The sequence below is a fragment of the Cucurbita pepo genome, chromosome 10 (genome assembly GCF_057944985.1).
Source record: "Cucurbita pepo subsp. pepo isolate OVF chromosome 10, ASM5794498v1, whole genome shotgun sequence".
Lineage (NCBI taxonomy): Eukaryota > Viridiplantae > Streptophyta > Magnoliopsida > Cucurbitales > Cucurbitaceae > Cucurbita > Cucurbita pepo.
The window spans coordinates 3,633,317-3,653,952 of record NC_141807.1 but is presented as its reverse complement, the minus strand read 5'-3'; the positions used below and the strand labels follow the sequence as shown (position 1 = coordinate 3,653,952).

The 20,636-nt window shown below is 36.5% G+C and overlaps 6 protein-coding genes across 10 annotated transcripts; 1 reads left to right on the top strand and 5 right to left on the bottom strand.

The window, feature by feature from the left end:
- Nucleotides 1-423: 423 nt before the first annotated feature.
- LOC111803252 (HECT-like ubiquitin-conjugating enzyme (E2)-binding protein) lies at nucleotides 424-3,464 on the bottom strand. Its single transcript, XM_023687580.2, has 5 exons — nucleotides 2,949-3,464; nucleotides 2,577-2,658; nucleotides 1,693-2,454; nucleotides 1,332-1,592; nucleotides 424-1,078 (listed from the first exon to the last, which is right to left on the bottom strand). Exons 1-5 carry the CDS (start codon nucleotides 3,352-3,354, stop codon nucleotides 919-921), a joined length of 1,671 nt encoding a protein of 556 aa, XP_023543348.2. The 5' UTR covers nucleotides 3,355-3,464; the 3' UTR covers nucleotides 424-918.
- Nucleotides 3,465-4,197: 733 nt separating this feature from the next.
- On the bottom strand, nucleotides 4,198-4,641 carry LOC111803259 (bZIP transcription factor 44). Its single transcript, XM_023687588.2, has 2 exons — nucleotides 4,498-4,641; nucleotides 4,198-4,425 (listed from the first exon to the last, which is right to left on the bottom strand). Exons 1-2 carry the CDS (start codon nucleotides 4,639-4,641, stop codon nucleotides 4,198-4,200), a joined length of 372 nt encoding a protein of 123 aa, XP_023543356.2.
- A 4,591-nt stretch (nucleotides 4,642-9,232) lies between these two features.
- Nucleotides 9,233-11,362, top strand: LOC111803256 (uncharacterized). Its single transcript, XM_023687585.2, has 7 exons — nucleotides 9,233-9,438; nucleotides 9,526-9,979; nucleotides 10,055-10,183; nucleotides 10,273-10,338; nucleotides 10,516-10,581; nucleotides 10,663-10,725; nucleotides 10,952-11,362. Exons 1-7 carry the CDS (start codon nucleotides 9,323-9,325, stop codon nucleotides 11,054-11,056), a joined length of 999 nt encoding a protein of 332 aa, XP_023543353.2. The 5' UTR covers nucleotides 9,233-9,322; the 3' UTR covers nucleotides 11,057-11,362.
- LOC111803251 (phosphatidylinositol/phosphatidylcholine transfer protein SFH3) lies at nucleotides 10,613-15,535 on the bottom strand. Of its 3 annotated transcripts, XR_015422668.1 has the most exons (16): nucleotides 15,213-15,535; nucleotides 14,796-14,931; nucleotides 14,246-14,507; nucleotides 14,055-14,154; nucleotides 13,697-13,963; nucleotides 13,506-13,583; nucleotides 13,323-13,424; nucleotides 13,200-13,249; nucleotides 13,005-13,104; nucleotides 12,850-12,900; nucleotides 12,661-12,738; nucleotides 12,276-12,396; nucleotides 11,837-12,201; nucleotides 11,679-11,753; nucleotides 11,478-11,580; nucleotides 10,613-10,703 (listed from the first exon to the last, which is right to left on the bottom strand). XR_015422668.1 is itself a non-coding variant. In XM_023687578.2 (15 exons), the coding sequence occupies exons 2-15, from the start codon at nucleotides 14,821-14,823 to the stop codon at nucleotides 11,563-11,565; spliced, it is 1,695 nt and encodes a 564-aa protein (XP_023543346.2). In that variant the 5' UTR covers nucleotides 14,824-14,931; nucleotides 15,213-15,535; the 3' UTR covers nucleotides 11,245-11,562. The 3 variants fall into 3 exon arrangements, 2 of the variants coding, with proteins under 2 accessions (XP_023543346.2, XP_023543347.2); XM_023687578.2 differs by lacking the exon at nucleotides 10,613-10,703 and having other exon boundaries at nucleotides 11,245-11,580; XM_023687579.2 differs by lacking the exon at nucleotides 10,613-10,703 and having other exon boundaries at nucleotides 11,245-11,580; nucleotides 11,837-12,183.
- A 581-nt stretch (nucleotides 15,536-16,116) lies between these two features.
- Nucleotides 16,117-18,472, bottom strand: PLP3B (thioredoxin domain PLP3B-like protein). Of its 3 annotated transcripts, none has more exons than XM_023687586.2 (9): nucleotides 18,322-18,472; nucleotides 18,094-18,195; nucleotides 17,709-17,783; nucleotides 17,582-17,629; nucleotides 17,192-17,334; nucleotides 17,036-17,108; nucleotides 16,857-16,918; nucleotides 16,506-16,603; nucleotides 16,117-16,433 (listed from the first exon to the last, which is right to left on the bottom strand). In XM_023687586.2, exons 2-9 carry the CDS (start codon nucleotides 18,175-18,177, stop codon nucleotides 16,333-16,335), a joined length of 684 nt encoding a protein of 227 aa, XP_023543354.1. In that variant the 5' UTR covers nucleotides 18,178-18,195; nucleotides 18,322-18,472; the 3' UTR covers nucleotides 16,117-16,332. The 3 variants fall into 3 exon arrangements, with proteins under 3 accessions (XP_023543354.1, XP_023543355.1, XP_086983746.1); XM_023687587.2 differs by having other exon boundaries at nucleotides 18,094-18,189; nucleotides 18,322-18,382; XM_087127620.1 differs by having other exon boundaries at nucleotides 18,094-18,189; nucleotides 18,316-18,343.
- Nucleotides 18,473-18,754: 282 nt separating this feature from the next.
- On the bottom strand, nucleotides 18,755-20,633 carry LOC111803255 (protein HYPER-SENSITIVITY-RELATED 4). The gene has a single exon (XM_023687584.2). The coding sequence runs from the start codon at nucleotides 20,530-20,532 to the stop codon at nucleotides 19,093-19,095; it is 1,440 nt and encodes a 479-aa protein (XP_023543352.2). The 5' UTR covers nucleotides 20,533-20,633; the 3' UTR covers nucleotides 18,755-19,092.
- Between the last annotated feature and the right edge of the window lie 3 nt (nucleotides 20,634-20,636).

Sequence of the window (20,636 nt, the reverse complement as noted above, 5' to 3'; positions counted from 1 at the left end):
AGATTAATGGAGTTTTTTTTTTTTTTTTTTTTTTCAATTTGTTAGCTTTTATAAATTTTCCCTTCAATTTGTAACTCATTTTTCTTTTATTTAGTCATAGTTAGAACCAAACCGAAACACGAAAAGCAAAATTTCAGTTTGATTCACTTCCGTTCGTCAAATTTGTGCATCTCTAATTCGATTAATTGATTTTTCATATCACAAAGACCAAACTAACGAAAATGGCATCTTCATTCTTTTAAGGAGTTGGAAAAGCTTAAGAAATGTAATAACAAAAGTAATTCTTGTGAAGCTTTCTCGCAGCTCATGATCAGCAAACTCCTTGGCCCAAGAAGATGTCAAAATAGATACGAGAAATCCATGGAGGAAAAAGAGAAACCAAAGAAAGAACTAAACCATCCTAAAAAACTTGAAGATTAAACATGAGATTAAGTAGAGACAGCATTAAATAATCTATTTTCTCTACAAATAAAGGGTTTCAATGTCCATGCATAATTAGTTGACATCCCCTCATAGCTGTGCGCTGTGGGAAGCTTCTGTAACAACTTCACTCAAATCAGACTAAGATGCCAACATAAATTATAGAGTATGTTACAGTCGAGCACCTGGACAACTAATGCCACGACCAAGCAGGTTCCAAGACATGTAGTTAGCTTCATATATAAAATAAAATAGTCCATGCTTGAAATACATTCAAAACCTGGTAAGCCAGCACGTTTAATAAAGTTCCTGCAATACAGTATGGCTTGCTGATAAACAGATATAAGTCCTTACAAGCTCGGCTGGCGCCTCCTCAAAGTAGCAGACACGGTATACAATGAGTTCTTCAACGTTGCTACTCATCTTTATCAAGTTACATCTTAGAAAATCTTGCTTATCCATGATTTGGGTACGAATCCAAAGAAGATGAGATAAATATTACCTCAGAATAGATGTCAAAGTTAAACCATCAAGGGAAGAACATGAAGATGGAAGTGTATCATTTCTTGAAACTAGGATTTCATTTAATTCCTCTATTTGATGGGCTAACATAAAAACTTCTTCTGCTATATCTTTTGTCACCCACTCTTCAAGTTTCCTGCATTTTAAATTCAATCATCAATTCACCATCAATTTATATAGTAAAAACAGGGTACATAATGCATCGACGAGGAATATGTACTAATCATAAAACCATGAACCGATATAAGAAAGGAAAGGGAGTACAGGAAAGAGATAAATTACAGAATATGAGAACCCCTGTGATCTACCGTTGTAAATAGCTGTCTATAAGGATACTAAATCCTACTGTCATCACACAAGAAGGAAAAATAAGAGTAATTTTTATCAACCTTAGGTGAGATTCCGCACTTTTGTTGCAATCTGAGAATAGCACCTTGATGATTGGATTTAAATCCACCTTTGGAACAACTTCTGCAGTATCCTCCATGCCCAAACAATAACCACTACACGACCAAGAATTTGAATTGATGAGAACAATGTGCAGCATGGTAGACTTGGTTTTCAACTCCTTAACCACGGTACGAAATGATGATTCTTCATTTGCACTTTCCAGTAGCTGAGATGCAAACATTTTTTCCAACGTGTAGTCCCTGTTGCATAAGTCGGCTAATCTTGAGCACCCAATGAAACAAGAAATACTCAAAGTCACTAATTACATCAAAGAAAGGCATGACGCAACAATATGCTGACCTGAACAAATTTTCTGATTCAGTTGATAAACATGTTGAGACATAACATTTAAAGAGTCGAACTCCACCATCTGTAGGTCCACAGCTATTTCTGCAAGGGTAAGCCCCAATCAGAGTTGAACACTGGGGGCAAAAGAACTCGGCCCATTCAAAATCTGCTGAAAGATTTGACAGTCTAGCCATAAAGATATTTCCAAGAAAACCATTAAGAAAGGATCTCTGATCGTCCGAAACATCTACAGTATTAATAGGCTTTGGGTCTAACTCATATGTGCCACATGTGTGATGCATGCAATCTCTATCAAGATCATGAAGTACATTACTTTCTCCATGTTGATGGAAGTCAGGAATTGAAGTCACAAGAGGTGAATCAACTTCATCACTTCCCTTCACAGCAGCATTACCCTCCGTCTTTGCAACAAGGTTCTTATAATTGAACTGCTTAGATTTTACCTCCCCTGTAGATGTATGATTACATTGTGATTCTTGCTTAGCTTCAGTTGACCAATTGCCATCAGTGAAATCTGATTCATCCTTGAGTTCTCGGGTCCCATCATAGTCTGGGAACACATGTCCAATAAGGTCATCCTTGGAAAGAGTAATAGTCGTTAAAGTGAGTAGGCAGACACCCTTTGCACATCTATAGGAATTTGTGTACCTAGTAACCAGCTTCTCGCTTATCCCCCCGAAGGAGCAGCAGCAAGTCCCAAACCAGTTATCGGCCACCTCTCGCCAGTTGACTGATGGCATTTCAACAAAATTTCTACATGCATACATATTGAACTGTGAAAGTCAAAATCAAAATTTTATGGATTGGTGTGAAATGTACACCAACTGCTCTAGTAAATTAAGTCCAGTCAATAGTACGAACGAACAATTTGCTACCTGAGAGGGGATTCACTCAGCCTGAAAGAACAATTTCTGCAATAAAAGTGGACGCCACCACTGCGTGATAAACTGCTTTGATCTAAGAAACACAAGCATTTCAGAACAGGAAAACTAACAAGGTAATGGAAAAACAGTAGATGGTAAATGATTAACATAGCGAAAATCCAATGTTTCTGGCAATTTAGCATTGTAATTAATTATCACACTTTGATAATGATCATACACGTCAGAGGCAGACAGAAAGCATAAGGCTATAAGTTTAAATTTAGCACCTTTAGCAAATGCTAATGCATAACTGTTAGAAAGCATAAGGGAAAATGCAGCGAGTATCAAAAGACACGGAGCAAAATTCTAAAAATTTCAGCGCACCATAATCCATTGAAAGTGGCTTCAACGCCTTGGAGTTGCTATGTCCTCGCTTTTCGGAGAAGTCCAGCACATTGTCGAAGTTAAGAATGATAGGGTGATCAACCGGAAGAAGCAAGACAAGCTTAACCTCAATATGGTCTTCGAAAGCTCTAAAACTCAGAGGCGACTCAGCGTCAACCAAAACCGGAGGCATAGGAACTCGAATCGACATTTCGAGGTCTTGTAACCAAGCCACACAAACCACGGACTGCTGGAGATTGAGATGAACCTTGAGATTCTGACATTGAAGAGAAGGATTGGTATAGGAATCGAAGAGCAATAAACGTAGGGTTGGTATATGCGATTGCGCTTCCCATGTGAAGCGCCATTTTCTAGGGTTTTCGATTGAATCGAGTTCTGATGGCATGCTTTGATTTCACGAGCACCACTGCAAGTCTGCAATGTTACCCGCTTAAATTGAATTTCTGCGCGCAGTTCGTATAATTTGGTGAACGGCAGCGACAATGAATTGAGGGTAACTCCAATTTCATCAAATTTAATTATATATTTTAAAACAGATTAAAAAAAACTAATATAACTAAATTTATTTTCAAACTTTATGGGAGAGAATGATAATCCCTTCTAATAAGAAAAATCTTTTATAAACTAATCATTAATATTATTTTAAAAATGTATTAAAAGTAAACCAAATTCATTGAATGATACGTAACACTTTATTAGAACAATAATTGCAATATTTTATTTTACTTTAGAATAAATTACAATATTTATTTGCAATTTATTCTAAATTTAGAGTTTATTTCAATTAAATTTGAATATAATTTGTATTTAATTAGGTTTTTTAATGCATATTGTCGCGCTTTCAAGTCTAGAATATTGTTTATGACTTTATGTAAATGCACGTGTCTACGGTATATCATCGAATTAATCATTTAGTTAAAAATTTTAATGACTTTTTTTTTTAAGTTATTATAAATTTAAAATTTGATTATCCAAACCAAATATTGAAGTATTGTATTTTTGTAATCTACGTAACATATTTGTATAGATGATGCATTAAATAATAATTGAAAGACTGAGGATTCTTATGTTAATTAAAAACTACAATATTTCCATAATAAATTTAAAAAACTACTAAATATTAATAACAAATTTTAAGAACTACAAAATAAAAAAAAAATTAAAAAAAAAAACATGTCTGCAAAAACCAACCGCTGCAGTTTGTCCGTACACAGATCACCCTCAGTTCTCAAAACATGTCTTCAAATCCATTAAAATCGCCAACGTCCAAGAATGTTTCGAAAACCTCCGTGGAGTTTATAAACGTTACGATGTCGTTTAGAGACTGTAATTTGCGGGTCAGCTCCGCTATCTGAGCTCGGAGGATGGAGTTCTCTGCCTCCAAGCTGACGCACAGATTCGCCGCCACGTTCAAGCTCGTCACAATCTCATGGTTGTGGTTCCTAAGTCGACTCACCTGTAACGCCCGAGTCAGAAACTTAGGAGGGTAGAGTTTTTACAAGATGGACTTGCTTCTAATTAGCGTTACCTGCTCTGTAAGATCGTCCAAATGTTTTTGCTTGCGCAGTCGAGATCGCCGAGCCGATTCTCGATTGGACTGCATTCTCCGCCGCTTCCTCTTCACCTCCCGATCATGTTCCGACCCAGATGAAGCCCCACCTGAAGAACCCATTTCGATAATATGATAGATTCAGAAAAAAAAAAAAAAAGATGAAAAATGACCAAACGAAGCGAAATGGATTAATTGTAGGATCGTCGTCTATGAGAAGACATAGAACCAGTAAAGGAACACGACGGAGAAAGATTGGACTAAATGGGTTCTCCGGCGAAGAGCTGAGTTTATGATAAACCCAGAAAGAAGAACTTCACTGACAACCGGAGACATGAGTAGTTTTGAGCATCGAGGCACAAGGAATTGCAATTAGTACTCGATCAGAGGAAAAGAGAAATGTAGGAAGATAGACATCTAGATAGGGGGATGGAAGCAGGCTGGTTAAGGGCGGTTTTATAGCAATACATCACAACAGAACAGAGTGCTACTTTTAAAACGTATTCACTCCCTCTTTTTTTTTTTAAATATTTTTCATAAACCTGATTCGAAATTCGAACATATATTAAAGTTGTAATAGGTAGCCTAAAGGATATCGGACACAAACGGAAAGGGTGATCTGTAAGTGGGGTGCTGTGTGTCCCGAAATGGGAAAGGGGGGCACTGAAAGAGTGAAACCGGCGCCCGTGATGGGGCGGCCATGTGCGCGCTCAATTTGTTCCATTCCACTGTTACTCTACTTTCACTTCGACACCAAAACAAATGGAATGCCCTCCAACTTTCTATTATTTCCCTTTTTCTAATGTAAATTCAACATTTTCTTAAACTAGGTTGGACCATATTCATTATGTTTCTTAAACATATTGGATATGTGGGTTTTTACTCATAAATTAGTTGACGTGGGACTTCCATAATTCATTGTGGCGAATCATTTGAATCAACAACGTCATCGATCATCAATATAATTATTTAAAATTTAAATCATGATGTTGTCATACAAGAAAATGAAAAATCCATTCATTATTTTTGGACACTTTCGATTATAAAATAAGATCATAAAGTTAGTGACGAGTTAGTTTAATGTGAAAATTTATTATTATTGGGTTAAAAATAATATTTAAAATCATCCTCTTTCTTATCCACCAATGCTCCTCTTTCCCATTTTTTATTTTCTCTTCCATTTCAGATTTTATTATAAAATAAAACAAAATTTATGAAATCAACAATATTAATTTTAATTTAATTTAGTTATTTTTTTACCTCAATAATTGGGAAAATCAAAGTAAATAAATACTAATTTTTCTTACCATACTATTATTAACTTTTGTCTACTTTATTATTGTTATTATTTTTAAAGGTAAACAATGAAACCATCAATATAATAATTAATATCTTTATCTTGTGAGCAACTACTAAAATGAAGCTACTAATGGGCTTATTTTGTACAAATGGGCCTAGAAGTTATAATAGAATTATAATCAAGTTATGGGCCACATGAGCCCAAATATTTTACTTGCTGCCTTTTCTTGCTAAAATATATTTTAATTAATGGTATTTTCAGTATATATATATATTAAATTAAATAAATGGTGATAAATTTGTAGAAATTAGAGGTGATAAGCGTATTCAAGGAAAAAAATTGTTATCATAAACGAATATTTTCATACGCACCATCCATTTAATATATATGTATGATTAAATCAAACGAACGGTGATAAAATATGTAAAAATTGACTCAATAAACCTCGGCCAACCGTAAATGCTTAGAAAATATAAGAAAAAGTTATGCTTGTTCTCATAAATGAATATGTTCATTTAATATATATTAAAATAAATGAACGGTAATGAAATTTGTGATGACTATAGTCTATGAGGCTAGGACACTAAATGTTTATAAAATTCAAGCAAAATGAAGTTGAATTTACTATTAAAGTTATTCTCGCAAATGAATTTCTCATATTCACCATCCTTTTAAATATATATATATATATAATATAATTTCTACCACTATAATGTTGAGAATTTTTGGGAGTGAGTCTCACATTGGAGCATCATGGATTTATAAGTGAGGAATACTATCTCCATTCATACGAGGCCTTTTGGAAAGCACAAAGCAAACGCATGAGAGTTTATGCTAAAAGTGGACAATATCATACTCTCGTGGAGAGTCGTGATTCTTAACATAAACTACTATCACTTTATTATAAAATTTAAGTTAAATAAATAAAAATATCCTTTTATCTTAAAAAAAAATTGAACTCTCAAAACTCTCATTAATACTTTTTGAAAAAGTTTAAAAAATATTTTATTTAAAAAGTAACTTTTACCTCTTCATTTTCTTTGGATTTCAACGATTTCTCTTCAAGATTTTAAACGTGTCTACTAGTAGATGTTTCTACATTCTTAATAGATATTATCTTTTTTTGTGTTTTTCTTTCAACCGTTTCTCTTCAGAATTTTAAACATGTTTATTACGAAAAGTTTCTACACTTTTATAAATAATGATACGTTTTACTCAACAATCAAAGTAAAATTTCAGAGAATCATATGAAAAAAAAAATGGTAATTAAGAAGACAGAAAGACAAAGGGCATGAAAATGCGGCCCCTTTATGAAGTTTTGTTTTGGAAGTAAAAAGGCATATTGAGTCCTTGTTTTCAGGGCGTTGGGGTCTGCAAACCACAAAAAAGCTCACCACTTTTGGGTCCATGGAAGTGAACATGAATAGAGACTAAATCAGTGTCTCTTATATTGTGAGAATAGGAAGTGGAGTCCAATTGGGGTTGAGAGGCGCAGAGTAGTACTACTCCTCTTGTGTGTTTGTTCAATAAAGAATGAGTTGTTAATGAGGGAAGAGCGAGAGAGGACATGGAATTTACAAAAAGCATGTTGGAATCCCAATGGGTGTTGTGTTGCGTCTGCAATTATTGTACACTCTTTTGAAGAAGGGCGCACTATTATATTATGAATTCACCTCCATCTCCACCTCCACCTCCCTTGTCTCTTTGGCTTTAAAGCCGACTCAAAGTGAGGAGCCTCAGTGGGATTTTAATATTTGAGTTGACTTTCCAGTAATCTCAGAAACACACACACACACCCAGATGGAGCAACAAAAAGGTTAATGGAGGAGACACAACCAACCGGTTACTGCACCATATGACCCCAACCCATCACAAAAAGAGTGAACTATATAGACTTCAAGAGAGGTTCTATAGTGTACTTTGTTCGAGGGGAGAATTGTTGGAAAAAGAGTCCCACGTCGACTAATTAAAATGTTGATTATGGATTTATAAGTAAAGAACAATTCTTTATTGGTACGAGATCTTTTGTAGAAACCAAAAGCAAAAACCATGAAAGCTTATACTCAAAGTAGACTAATAGATTCGATCCTCTAACCCATATCGTATAGTTTAAGTAATTGAGCAAGAAGAACGAGATCGGCTGTGTGGGTATTGTGGGGTGAGATAGAAAAATTATGTTTGAAAGTCATTTTCATCGTGCAAAGAAAAAAACACAACATAGGAAATTTCGATTCTCAAGATGAGAATACAAACATAGAAAAATTGAACCTTTTTGACTCGTTATTAAAGATCAATCCTGAAGAACTTAACGAATTATTTGAAGAACATTTTTAAGGATGAAAATTTGAGATGCTTAATGATTGAATGAATACTTAATCATATCCTCGTCTTGCTTTACAAACATTGGATGAAATAAATATATACATTAGGTTGTTTAAAGTTTAATTAGTCACACTTGTATATATATTAAGCTGATCAAAAAGCACACCAAAAGAGAAAAAAAAAAAAAAAAAGCAAAAGTTGCCGATTACTACGTGATTAAGGGAAGATCAAAATCATAGGTTAACCCTTTCCCTACCATTTATCAAAAGTTAAGAACAAACTGAAATCTTGGAGGAAAAACAAAACAAAACAAAACCTTAAAATATCATATGATAACACTAACAGCATCATCTATTCCAGTGATTATGTTCATCACACCAAGAGAGAAGAAAACTTTTTCCAGTAATATTAAGCTTATATAACAACCCATACCCTTGATTTCCGCCTTAAGTCTCAACCCAAAGGATGAAAGACCGCATTCGTGACAGACATGACCTAGTACAACACTTGCAGAAAGTGGAGGTACGAGATCACACATCAGTTAGAAAGGAGAACGAAACATTTTTTATAAGAGTGTGAAAACCCTCTCCCTAACAGTTCCCTAAAAAAACTCAAAGAAAACCGTATCTGCTAACAGTGGGCTTGAATTGTTACAATGGAACTAAAAAAACGAGCATGAACGTATATTCTATTAACAACCCACGAGTAACATTTGGCAAAGGTGTCAGGATTCATACATATTTGAACAATAGTATGGTAATAGATGTTTGATTCAGGGTGTTAGGAGAGGACAATAATGCATGATGACATGATATTGATATCAGCCAAAATAGAGGGTAGATAGGGTTCTTGGAAAGAAGTTATATATACATATATATATATATATATTGGAAATGGGAAGAGAGAGAGAGGGAGAGTAAAGGGAGGTTAATAATAAACAAAGCATCCACCCAAAGCCATCCCATTAAAAGCATTAAGGTTTTTGTTGTTATCCTGAGTCTGCAAATTATTCTGTTTTCCTTTTTCTTTTGAGCAAATGTTTTTTTTTTTTGTTTTTTTTTTTTTGAAGAACTTTCATTCCATATGATACTATAAAGTTGGAAAGGAAAAGAAAAGAAAAGCCCATTTCATCTCTCCTTTAATCATTATATTCACTACTCTCTTTTTAGGTCATACATACCCATGGAGTCTGCTAATCTCCAGCATCAGCTTCAAGAACTATTCGTTGGATATTCCTCTTTGGTATCAGCACCAAGAACAGCTCCCATCACTCATGAATGCAGTCCCAACATCATTTTGTAAGCCCAAATCAATTTCATCATGCATGCAAACCTCAGAATTTTCATTCATTTTTCTCATTTTTTGGTACATATATGGTCATGCAGGGATGGAGATTCCTACAATAACCATTATTTGGTGGATCAAAGCATACCATGTTCAAGGGAGAATGAGAATGAGAATGAGAATGAGAATCCATGGTTTAATTTCTCATCAACTTACCAACAAGAACAGCCCAATGAACAGCAGCTTTCAACTCTTTATTCTTCTCTTCAATCCCCTGCAAGCTATGGAGGTTTCCAAGGGCTATCAGCTGGATCCAACCCCAATTATTACAGGAATAGCAGTACTTCAACGTTGGATTTGTTGTCTTCTTCATCATTTTCAAGCTCCATGGGCTACAATTTACAGGCTGCTCATCGTCATATGGATTTTCTCTCAAATTATTCAAGTGGGTTTAACAAAAACAGAGCGGTATTTGGCTATGCTCATCAGAATCATCATGAACATGTGCAAGATTCAATGAATAATAACAACAGCCCATCAAACAGCTCCAACAAAGTTTGTATCTTTTTTCATGTTCTTCATATTCTTGCCTTTTGATCCTAAGCAGCTACTAAATTGCAATTTTTACAGGCTTCATCAGTGAGTGTTGGAAGAGCAAAGAGACCAGCTAACAGCTTGTCTGTGCCTAAAAAGTGCAGTAATAATCCAGAATCGAAGAAATCCTGCTCCTCCTCCAGATCTTCATGCCCACCATTAAAGGTATGGTTTTGAATCCAATTTAAGAACTGACCCTTTTAAGTGTTTGTAATTATAAAGTTTGGTTAATGAAATTTTGTATACTCTGGCAGGTGAGAAAAGAGAAATTGGGAGACAGGATTTCAGCACTTCAAAGGCTGGTTGCACCTTTTGGTAAGGTATATATATATATTATATATAAACCCTTTATCTTCTACAATGCTTTCCTTTATCAGATATTCAGAACCCACTATGCTGTTTTTGATGCTTAAAATAACCCCATTTGCCCATAACTTTGTTACAGTTTTATTACCATTTTATTTTATTTCAAAACAAAAATTAACAATCTTTTTCAGACTGATACTTCCTCAGTTCTAACCGAAGCAATAGGCTACATTCAGTTTCTTCATGACCAAGTCGAGGTGATTTAATTCTCTATCAACCCGATACGATCTTCGTTTGATAGACCCACGTTTGATAACTGGTTTCTTCATGCTGTGCAGACTTTAAGCATGCCATATTTGGCGTCTTCTCAGAGCAAACCCTACCAAAAACAGCAGCAGCCTGTAAGATCATAAATATTGTTTTACTCATAAACTTCTTTCATAATGTGAATTTGTTCTTATTCTTAGACCTATTTTACCACTTCTATGTACTTTTTTTAATAGATATAAAATAAGATAAAGGTTTTGTTTTATATGTTTGTTCTTTAGGAACTGACAATAAAAAAATAGATTTTGTATTGAAAGGAACCCTAGAGCATAGATTTATCTGAAGTTGTCAAATTTGCAGGGTTTGATCGAGGAGGATGGAACAAAACCAAGGCAGGATCTTAGAAGCAGAGGGCTATGCCTAATGCCTCTTTCCTGCGCATCATTCATTCATGGTTTCGATTGAGAGAGAGAGATAGAGAACAACCCATTGCATGATGAAAGAAAGAAAGAAAGACCACAATTCTTGATGAGAATTTAATGGGTTTTTTCTTGTTGCTGTGCTCGTTGTATAGCCTGTTCCAGTTCAGTTTAAGAAAGAAGAACAAGTGTCAATAATGGTTGGTTGGTGGAGTGAGTGAGATCATTTTCAAATAATATAAGCTTTTTGATTGTATTTCCCATTTTCAAAGCATTTGCTTTGTAAAACACAAGTGTTGCAGCATTTCATTTCTTGCAGAAACTTTATGAATTTACATCCCCCGTTACTTTTGAGGATGGGATTTTTCTTCTTCTTTTGGTTAATCTTGGACGGATTCAGTTTTACATCAAAAAATAAATGTGTACATAAAATTTTAAACAACTCCACCAGAAACTTTTTGATTTACATTTTCTGGTTCAAACACACAGAGAGTGCAGAGACGGCGTTCGGGCGATTGCCCAACTGCTGCTCGTGGCTGCCATTTCATCCCTTCACCAGCGGAATGGAATCTGCATACAATAAATATCCCAACCAAAATTTATGCGAACATCTCTCTCACATGTAAAACAATGATATGGTTGTTGGTCAAGTAGTAGTAGAAGATTACCAGTTTCTTCTTTTTCTTCCTTTTCTCAATATAAGCAAAGATCTCTGCTTGTCTAGCCACTGTTTCCTCCAAAACCTATGTAAACAACTACTGATGATCACTGAGGAAAAGAGGTAAAAAAAAACTATGCAGCCAAGTTAAGGAATAGTAACTGATACCTTCTTGGATGTGGTAAGCTCCTGTTCAAGGGCTTCAACGCGGGTCATTGTAGCATTCAGTAGCTCCTCTTTCTCGCGAGGCATGTCAGCAGGTTTATTGCATAGCTTATTCACTCTCTCTTCCAATTCAGCCATGCGTTTTACGGTGGACATGTAATCAGGCAATGGATCAAATAAAGGTGGCTGACCCTGACCCTTAAAAATCGGTTTGGAGTATAGGGAGGCATTAGAGAGCTTCTTAGGCATGGTGCGAGCCAATCTCACCGTGGCAGAAATTCCCATTATGAAGGCCACAATAGTAGCAAGAACCTTAGATTTAATACCCCCAGGGCCTTCCCCTGAACCAGCTATAGGAAAACCCATTGCTGCGAGGTGAAAAATTATCTAAATGCTTTCTACAATGTGAGATGAAATTGAGTAACTAAATAAAGTAATATACCTTTGGAAGAGGTAGGCATGTTCTTTTCTGACACCATTTTCCATGTAAGATCCACAGATTTATCAACCACCGGGACACAATCCTCATTGTAAGGTACTTGAACATTCTTGATAATCGGAACCTATCATGTTTTTTCTTCTGTCAGCTAAGCTATCTCTAGAGAATAGATTCTACCAGCAAAGAAATTCATGAAAATCATGAGTTTATCGTCAACCCATCCAGTTGGAAATCTTCTATCACATGCAATGATCAAACTCACCACCAAGGAACAGAGCTAAATCGAGTCTGTATTATACTTGCTTGTAATTCTAGAGGACATTAGATTCTTACATCCTAGACTGAAAGCCATCAATATCGAACAAATCCTGAATTCTTGCACATTTACCTCATGGAGAGGAGAGAGTGGTGAATACTTCAAATGAGAGATGGAGCAGACACCCTTAACATCAGGTGAGTGATTCCCCTACAGAACAAATACCAAAATAATTCATCAATTATGAAGAACTAAGAAGCAAAATGGAAACTCAAAAGAAGAAACCAGAAAGACAAAAGTTCAAAGCTTAAGGAAAACAACCATGTTGTCCCCAGATTTACTTGAACATTTATGATTTCCATTGTTGACCATCTGCAAGTCCATCAATTATTTTAAAAAAACTAAGCAACAGTAAAAGTCAGATGCACATTAATCAAAGATGGAAAACAACATTATGTGGAGATATCAATTGGGACCTTTAATATATTTGGGTCCTTCCATGGACCTTTATCAGAACGCATGCATCCTCCTTGATCGGCGCAGGTACAGGTGCCTCCGAGAAACTCTGGCAACTCACTGGTGCAACATATATCAGAGAAGTCTCAAGCTAATTATAGGAAGAGTGAAGTTTATACTATTGGTGAAAGTTTACCGACTCTTAAGAAGCATACCTGGAATCAATAATTTCCAGCAACTTGCTTTGGTATTTATTTCCAAGAACCTGTGCAAGTCACTAATTAATTACCTGTGCAACATTCAACTCCGAAAAACAGATATCAGAGAAGAATATTTACATTGATCTTTGCAGTGGTTTTTGGATCTAGAAAAGATTTTACAGTATTCCACAGGATTCTAAATCCGGAACCGGCATTAATGATGAACATACGATTCAAGGTCTGCATTCACGTTTAGTCACAGATTTGGTTAAGACAAAAATGAACATTACATGAAACTGAAAACCAAACGCTGCACAATACCTCTGGATAGTTCTCGCCATCTATTTTCTGAAGGCGGGAGATGAGCTCCCGAGCGGTCTTATTGAAGCTTTTAAGTCCCTATCAAATCAGTTTTACATTGAGAACAAGGACCTCAAAATTTGTTCAAAGTGAGTGCCCATCAATATCATATACTAATTATTCCCTAGAAATAGTAATTTGGACATACGTACCACTCCTTGGACATCCAAGATTGTTGTGCTTTGATCTATGTGCTTCTTGGAAGCTATTGAACAGGCAGGAAACTTGACCGTGAATGTCCTCTCAAACTCCCGTACATGGTACTTGAGATAGCGATCAAGATCGGTGACTTGCATTAACTTTGTGGAATCCACCTTTCCCAACTTCTCAATGTATACTGGCCGTCCTTCCTTATCTACGCCATGGTGCCCTTGAGGATAGTAATCTAAGACTTGATCCAGCTCCTCAAATACAAAATCCTTGAGCAGAGACCAAAAAATTGAAGAAATGTCAGTGAGTTCAATTCAGGAGTTCTAAAATCTGGTAATTCTTATACACTACGTCAACTACCTCCATTATGGTGTCAGCGCCAAATTCTTTACGCCACTGGAGCATGTCAGACCACATTTGCTTTGTTTTCTCAATATCAAACTTCCTGGCCTTCATGAATCTATGTCCAAAGGAGTTTGTTAAGACTACAACATAAAAACTGAAAAGAAAAGTAAAAAATACATATGGTTCTGGTTGATAATCAACAGAACCTGAGCATCATGTGATAGTCATCATGCTTAGCAGGAAGCAATTCCTCCAATATTAACACTTGGCGAAAGGCATCAACAGCCTGCATCTCCTCTGTGTCGCGCACATCTTCAATTTCCACAGATGCGACTTTACTACTTCTCCTGCCCCTTCTTATCATAGAATGTCTGAACTTGGAGGAGGCACTCACTGCCTTTTGCTTGAAGGACCCAATGGATGAATTCTTCTCATCCTCGGAGTTCTCAACATCAGATCCATCAAGAGCTGTAAACAAAAGAATGGGAGATTATCTTTTATAATTTGAAACTATCCAATCAAGTTATCTATGTTTTCAATCTATTCAGCTCCAACAATCTCTTCCCTGAAACTAACCAATCTATGTTTTCAATGTTCATCCATCAGAACATTCTTGCAAAATTCTTGTATCCAAAACGAAAGATTCATAACCGAAACTGGGAAAGATTCATAACGGAAAGAACAATAAAGAAAAGAAAACGAGGAACGGTTCATAATGGAAGAACAAATAAAACCGAAGGGATTGGAAGCATATACCTGGTTTGGAAAAGAACGGTCCGGACATAATGGTGTGTTCTCGGGTTTGCTAATGGAAACAGGTTAGCATCAAAGAGACGAATCAAGCACTCATATCTAACAATATAAGATTTCAATTCCTCTCCTAATGCCCAGCCTGCAAAAAAAAAAAAAAAAAAAAAAAAAAAAAAAAAAACCGAAACCAATATCAAGATCTTCAAAAATCATAACAAAAAAATCAAACCCCACTTAAAAAACTTACGATCTTGAACCTAAACGGCCACAAATGTAAACGAAAATGGCAGAAACAAACGACATTAAACAAAATGCATATAAAAAAAACATGAAACTAACAGGAAAGAGACCTGAGAGAGGCGCAGAGAAATTACGAAGGAGAGAAAAGAAAGGGAAAGAATGAGAGAGGCGGAGAGAAATTACCAATGAGAAACGCGAGAAGGAGTAATGTGAGGGGCAGGAAAGCGAAGTGGGCGGCGAGGGGGGAGATTAAATGGAGGGAAGAGAAAGAAAGAGAAGGTTGAGAGAGAAGAAGATTAGAGGATTAGAGAGCATAAGAGAAGGGGGCGATTGGGAGGAGAGAGAAAGGGGTTTGTTTGGTTACTGATAATAGAAGAGAATCTCAGATTTGTTGTTTCAGAATCAGAGCCATTGACGAGGTCGCCCCATGGATATCCATCGATATCTTAACAATATTGATTCCGGCGAAACGCCAGGGCCTTCCTCTCCTTCCTTGCCCTCTATACCCAACTACCTTAACGTCTCCTGGATCTTTCCCGGCAAATAAATCTCCTGTGTGCTGCTCCATTTTTCTCTTCCCTACACCTGCTTTCTTGTGTCGCCACGTGCCTACACCCTCAATTTGATTTCCTCATACTCTTTTTCTTGTAAATTATTTTATTATACATATTCATTTTTAAATAAAGTTATTTTTGGGCTATTATTTTCACAATGAAAATAATAATAATTTAATTTAACTACCAACAAATTAAAAAAAATTATTCGATAAAAACGCCAAAATTTGGTTTACTCTTTAATAACTAATGAATTAAAGTTTAATGATTACATAAAAAAAAAAAAAAAAAAAAAACAAAATTTTCCATTACGATTTTATTTTCTCAATTTTTCAGCTTTCTATTCTTTTGGGTTTTAAAAAAAATCAAATTCAATTAAATGTTAGTTTATTTAATTCTTGACTTAAAAAAAAGAGTTTAAATTCAATTCGTCCATGAAATTGCTGTCATCTAATGAATTCGAAATGATAATTTCATTAAAAAAATAATATTTTGAGATAATTAAGAAAATTATATTTTCGTAAACATAAGTATAGTATAACAATAATTAAGATATAATTCAGTATTTGAGGTCAGAAGTTCGAGCCCCATGCTCTCCGTACTAAAAAAAAATTATACTTCAATGACAATAGCTTGTAAACTATGTTTGATTTGGGAGTTCACTTACAAAATACTCAACATGTTGATAGAACATTAATTTCTACACATATCTTTGTAATTTAATGAAGAAGGCAAACAAACTCTGTTGCCTAATCTGAGTCGGAATCGACATTGGTAGAAGATCTCACCGCCTTTCGCCTACTTTCGTCGTACTCGTCTTCCTCTTCATCCTTTTTCTCACTGATGAAACCTGTATTTTGCGTCTTTAGTCAGACAAACGCCATTGTTGAAGTTAAAATAACGCATTTGATAGGAATATCACCTTTCTTTGTCAATAAAATTTCTAGTGTCTTTGTACTGAAATCATCTTTTCCACCTAAATCTTGGAACCCAACAAGCCTATCTGTAGCAATGCCTTTCCTGCAGCCAAGATCAAAGTCCTTCAAAGCAGATTCTTACCCACAAACCCATATAAACAGAACTTCTTTAGCTCTCTAAACAATAATTGAGTCACGTTATCACGATCCGAGTATCTGGGGCTGTCTTTTATGCTATTTCCCTTTTCTTACGACTTATTAGCAACCAATAGAGTGCCCTACCTACCTATATGATGCCTTTCACAAAGTAGAAAGGAATGCCTACAAGAATCAATGGGCCAAGGAAATGATGTTACCTGAAGAGAATAACACAAGGCAAAGTCTTGATTCCAAGTTTGGTAACAAAGAAGGGTGCATTCTGCAATTTACATTTAGATGATTAGCCACTACAAGTTCTTCACCCGGACAAACTTTCACAACAAATGGTTCAAAAAAAGCAGATACTGCTGTTAGAATAAACGATTTATATACCAACCTCTGCATCAAGCTTGATGAATTTTGTGTCTAAATGTTTTGGTGCAAGTGTCTTCAAATGCTTATCCATAATCCTAAGAACGAAGGATCCAATGTGAGACTTTTACAATATAAGCATCAATTGGATTAGTAAGGGATCTGAAATTGAAAGACTTACTTGCAGCGGTAGAATTCATGATGATAGAAGTGGCAAATCACTTTTTCACTCCTGGTGACTTCTCCCAAAAAGTCTCCTTCAGTTATTTCTCTGTATTCCCCATGCCCTTGTCTCTTCATTGCTTCTCTCTTCTCAGCTTCCTTCTGCTCAAACAAATTATAATGTAAATGTATGAACTATTCGTGAGAGTTGGCACAATGATCCTGTTTTTTCAAAGGCTGAGAGTTCGGTCACATGAATCGAAGTCTCAAGTTCAATGGTAATGGGAAATTAAACAAGAAAAACATTTTTTGAGTCTCTAAAACTTTACTTGGCGGCTCATGAAGTACCGTAAACTGCAGATGATGATAGTAATGGAACATATATAGACAATTATACACAAACTCAGACCTTGAGAGCTGCAATTCTATCTGCATGCAACTTTTCCAGCTCTGGATCCTGACCCAGGTAAGCAAACATTAGCGAAAATCACGAGCATTAATATGCATTATGGAAAGACCCCAATCATTAAACCTACATCCATCAACTCGTCAAGGTCAACTTCCTCGTTGTTAGAATTTGATGTCTGAGATTTCTCTTGAGCAAGCAATTCCTGTAAAGTCAATAAATGTACTCATGAAACCAGTAAAAGCTTCAACCCTACTTCCGGGCTCTTAACGATTCCCAATTGTCCATAAGACGTATCAATATCCTGAATGCAATTTTTGATTTTAAGATAAACAAAAGTGGGAGAATAAGACCCAAAGAACTAACGTTTCCAGATTCATGTAAAAGGGGGAAGAAGATGAAGCAAGAATCACCGATAAATATAACCCGATCGCCATTCATATCTTAATATGATGCTGGAAAAATAGATCTGAATAAAGAAATCCAACTTTGCAAGGGCGGGTTGAAGGGAATACCTTTTGATAATCACGAGCAGCAGCGGCCATTACATTTCCAAATGCTAAATTTGAAAGGGTCGACTTCACGGTGTTCGGGTCCATCTTTAAACCACTCTGTGTCTGGAAAAGATCAAATAAGAACAAGGAACAAAAAAACAAGTACAAGGAAAGAAAATGTTGAGCACAAAGCTTTCTAATTATCAGAATTGACAAAAAGATTTTGATGCCATGAGATCTGACGCTTACTTCGCTCCTCGTGTGTGAAGAAGTAACTGAACGATGTTCGAGGATTCCAGTCGAGGGCAACCGATTATAGGGCGCACATCGGTTCGGTTTTTCCGTCTTCGCCCAAATCCAGATCGAACCAAACCAATGTTTATACAAGAATAGAATCGGTTCGGTTTGTAGACCGATCGAATTGGGTTTATGTATTTGAAGGACTGGACCGAACCGTCTGCGTTCATCGGTTCTTTTTCCTCTTTCCGTGGATTGCTACCCTTACTGCCCTAGAAGAGTAGAACGGAGATTATAATTTTTAGAAAAACTATAAAAAAAAAAAAAAAAAAAAAAAAAAAAAACAGCCATATTTAATATATTATAATTACTAAATTAGACTTAAGTTGTTTACTTGTAAATAGGCAATGGAATCAAAATACATTATAATTAATATCTCTTTCACAATTTCAACTAACTTAATTTTAATATATCATAAAATATTATTTACCGTCATTACAAGAATATGAAGACCTCTCCCTAATATATGCGTAATTGGGAAGCCAAAGCCAATAAGTAAATTCTCAAAGAAAAACTCGAGAAAGCATAAAGAAAACAATATCTGTACGAGTACCGTGAAACTGACTGCAATACATAACGGGTTACACGTTATAAATTTCTAGATATATTTTGTGATTTTGTGAAGGTAAGTCTATATATTTTTTCAGTTATTTTATATTCTTTATATAAAAAAATTCCTTATTCCAAAATAATAATAATAATAATAATAATATAAAGTCGGAGTTATTTCATATTCTCCGCCTTCTTCTCCTTCTTTTCTCCATCTTCTCGGATTTTGGGCTCCGCTTCTTCTTTCTCCCGTTCTTTAGCTTCCAGAAACTCCATCAAATGCCCTAATGCTTTGTCATTGTCTTCACCTTTCAGCAGCTGCTCCGCCACCGCCGCCGGAGTCACTTTTGTGCTCAAAATCCGCTCATCAATCTCGCTAAACAGTTCGTGATTCTCAATCCCAAGGTAATTGGACGCCAGAAGCCGGAACCCACAAGGGCTGCAATACGACATGTGAACATGAACGTCCATTCTTCCCGGCCGGAGCAACGCCGGATCCAATTTCTCTTTACGGTTCGTCGTGAATATAATAATCCTCTCGTCGCCGCAGCTCGACCACAGTCCATCGATGAAATTCAACAACCCCGATAATGTCACTTGCGCTCTTCTCCTCGTAGACGATGCGCCGTCTTCTTCGGTTCTCGAGTCTCGATCTTGGAACTCGATAGAACAATCAATATCCTCCACTACTAAAATCGAACGATTCGCCATTCCAATTAGCAATTTCCTAAGATCAGAATTACATTGGATCTCTGTTAATTCCAAATCATACACATCAAATTTCAAGTAATTCGCCATTGCTGCAATCAAGCTCGATTTCCCTGTTCCTGGGGGACCGTAGAGTAAATACCCTCTCTTCCAGGCCTTACCCACCTTCCTGTAAAACTCCTTCCTCTTCACAAACCGTTCAAGGTCACTCAGAATGAAGTTCTTGATCTCAGAGTCCATGGCGAGCTTCTCAAACGTACTGGGATGATCGAGATTGGTCGGAACCCATAAATTCGAAATGTTGCCGAACATTTGACGGTAATCGAAGGTGAAGATCTTCAAGGTTTTAGTCTGCTGCTTGATCTCTTTAGCCTGGTGGAGAATGTGGGGTAAATAGGATTTGAGGACCATATCTCTGTGTTTCTTATGAAAACAGAGCTCGAACGATCTGACGGTGGATCGGAAGGGCAAACGAGCGTTGTGGAAGTTCTGTCCCTCGATTTGGCTACAGACGAGGACCCAGTGAAATTGGACGCCATTGAAGGTGTCGGTAATTTCCTGGTTGCTTTCCATTGTAGTGGTGATGCTATCTTCCTTCTCGGGCTTGGAGACTTTGAGTCTGTGTGTGGAGGGGGAGATTCTGGTGGCCAAATAGGTGTCGGCGGCGTCGTAGATTTGGTTGGGGCCGAGGCCATCCCTCTCGTCGATGACCATGGTGAGTTGGGAGGAGAATCGGTCGAAGATGTTTAGAAAGGCATTATAGAAATATGATCGGAGTTGGGGCGGCAATAAGTCGTTGGCGACGGAGCGAGCGAGGACGACGGTGGCAGCGAAGGATGCGGCGGCAGTAAGAAGGGCCTTGGCATTGGCGAGATTAGCTTCGGCGGTGGGGCTGTTGGAGGCCATGGCTGATGGAAAATGAAGGCGAATGAACCAGAGAAGTTGAAGCAGAAGGAAGAAGAAGAGTTTTGGAAGTCAATGGACGATGGAGTGGGTGGAAAGAAAAAATG

Bases quoted from the DNA above. Each gene is read 5' to 3' on its own strand.
- LOC111803252 (XM_023687580.2), bottom strand. From the start codon at position 3,354: ATGCCATCAGAACTCGATTCAATCGAAAACCCTAGAAAATGGCGCTTC. The intron at 2,659-2,948 runs GTGCGCTGAAAT...TGTGTTTCTTAG, and splicing joins GCCACTTTCAATGGATTATG to ATCAAAGCAGTTTATCACGC. The intron at 1,079-1,331 runs GTTGATAAAAAT...TTTAAAATGCAG, and splicing joins AGTGCGGAATCTCACCTAAG to GAAACTTGAAGAGTGGGTGA.
- LOC111803259 (XM_023687588.2), bottom strand. From the start codon at position 4,641: ATGGGTTCTTCAGGTGGGGCTTCATCTGGGTCGGAACATGATCGGGAG. The intron at 4,426-4,497 runs GTAACGCTAATT...CGGGCGTTACAG, and splicing joins TGGACGATCTTACAGAGCAG to GTGAGTCGACTTAGGAACCA.
- LOC111803256 (XM_023687585.2), top strand. From the start codon at position 9,323: ATGGAGTCTGCTAATCTCCAGCATCAGCTTCAAGAACTATTCGTTGGA. The intron at 9,439-9,525 runs GTAAGCCCAAAT...ATGGTCATGCAG, and splicing joins TGCAGTCCCAACATCATTTT to GGATGGAGATTCCTACAATA. The intron at 10,339-10,515 runs GTATATATATAT...AATCTTTTTCAG, and splicing joins TGGTTGCACCTTTTGGTAAG to ACTGATACTTCCTCAGTTCT.
- LOC111803251 (XM_023687578.2), bottom strand. From the start codon at position 14,823: ATGTCCGGACCGTTCTTTTCCAAACCAG. The intron at 12,901-13,004 runs GTCCCAATTGAT...ATGGACTTGCAG, and splicing joins AGGACCCAAATATATTAAAG to ATGGTCAACAATGGAAATCA. The intron at 12,739-12,849 runs GTTGTTTTCCTT...TTTGTTCTGTAG, and splicing joins GTAAATCTGGGGACAACATG to GGGAATCACTCACCTGATGT.
- PLP3B (XM_023687586.2), bottom strand. From the start codon at position 18,177: ATGGACCCGAACACCGTGAAGTCGACCCTTTCAAATTTAGCATTTGGA. The intron at 17,335-17,581 runs GTCTGAGTTTGT...TTGTTTGAGCAG, and splicing joins ATAGAATTGCAGCTCTCAAG to AAGGAAGCTGAGAAGAGAGA. The intron at 16,919-17,035 runs GTTGGTATATAA...TGTAAATTGCAG, and splicing joins TCATCAAGCTTGATGCAGAG to AATGCACCCTTCTTTGTTAC.
- LOC111803255 (XM_023687584.2), bottom strand. From the start codon at position 20,532: ATGGCCTCCAACAGCCCCACCGCCGAAGCTAATCTCGCCAATGCCAAG.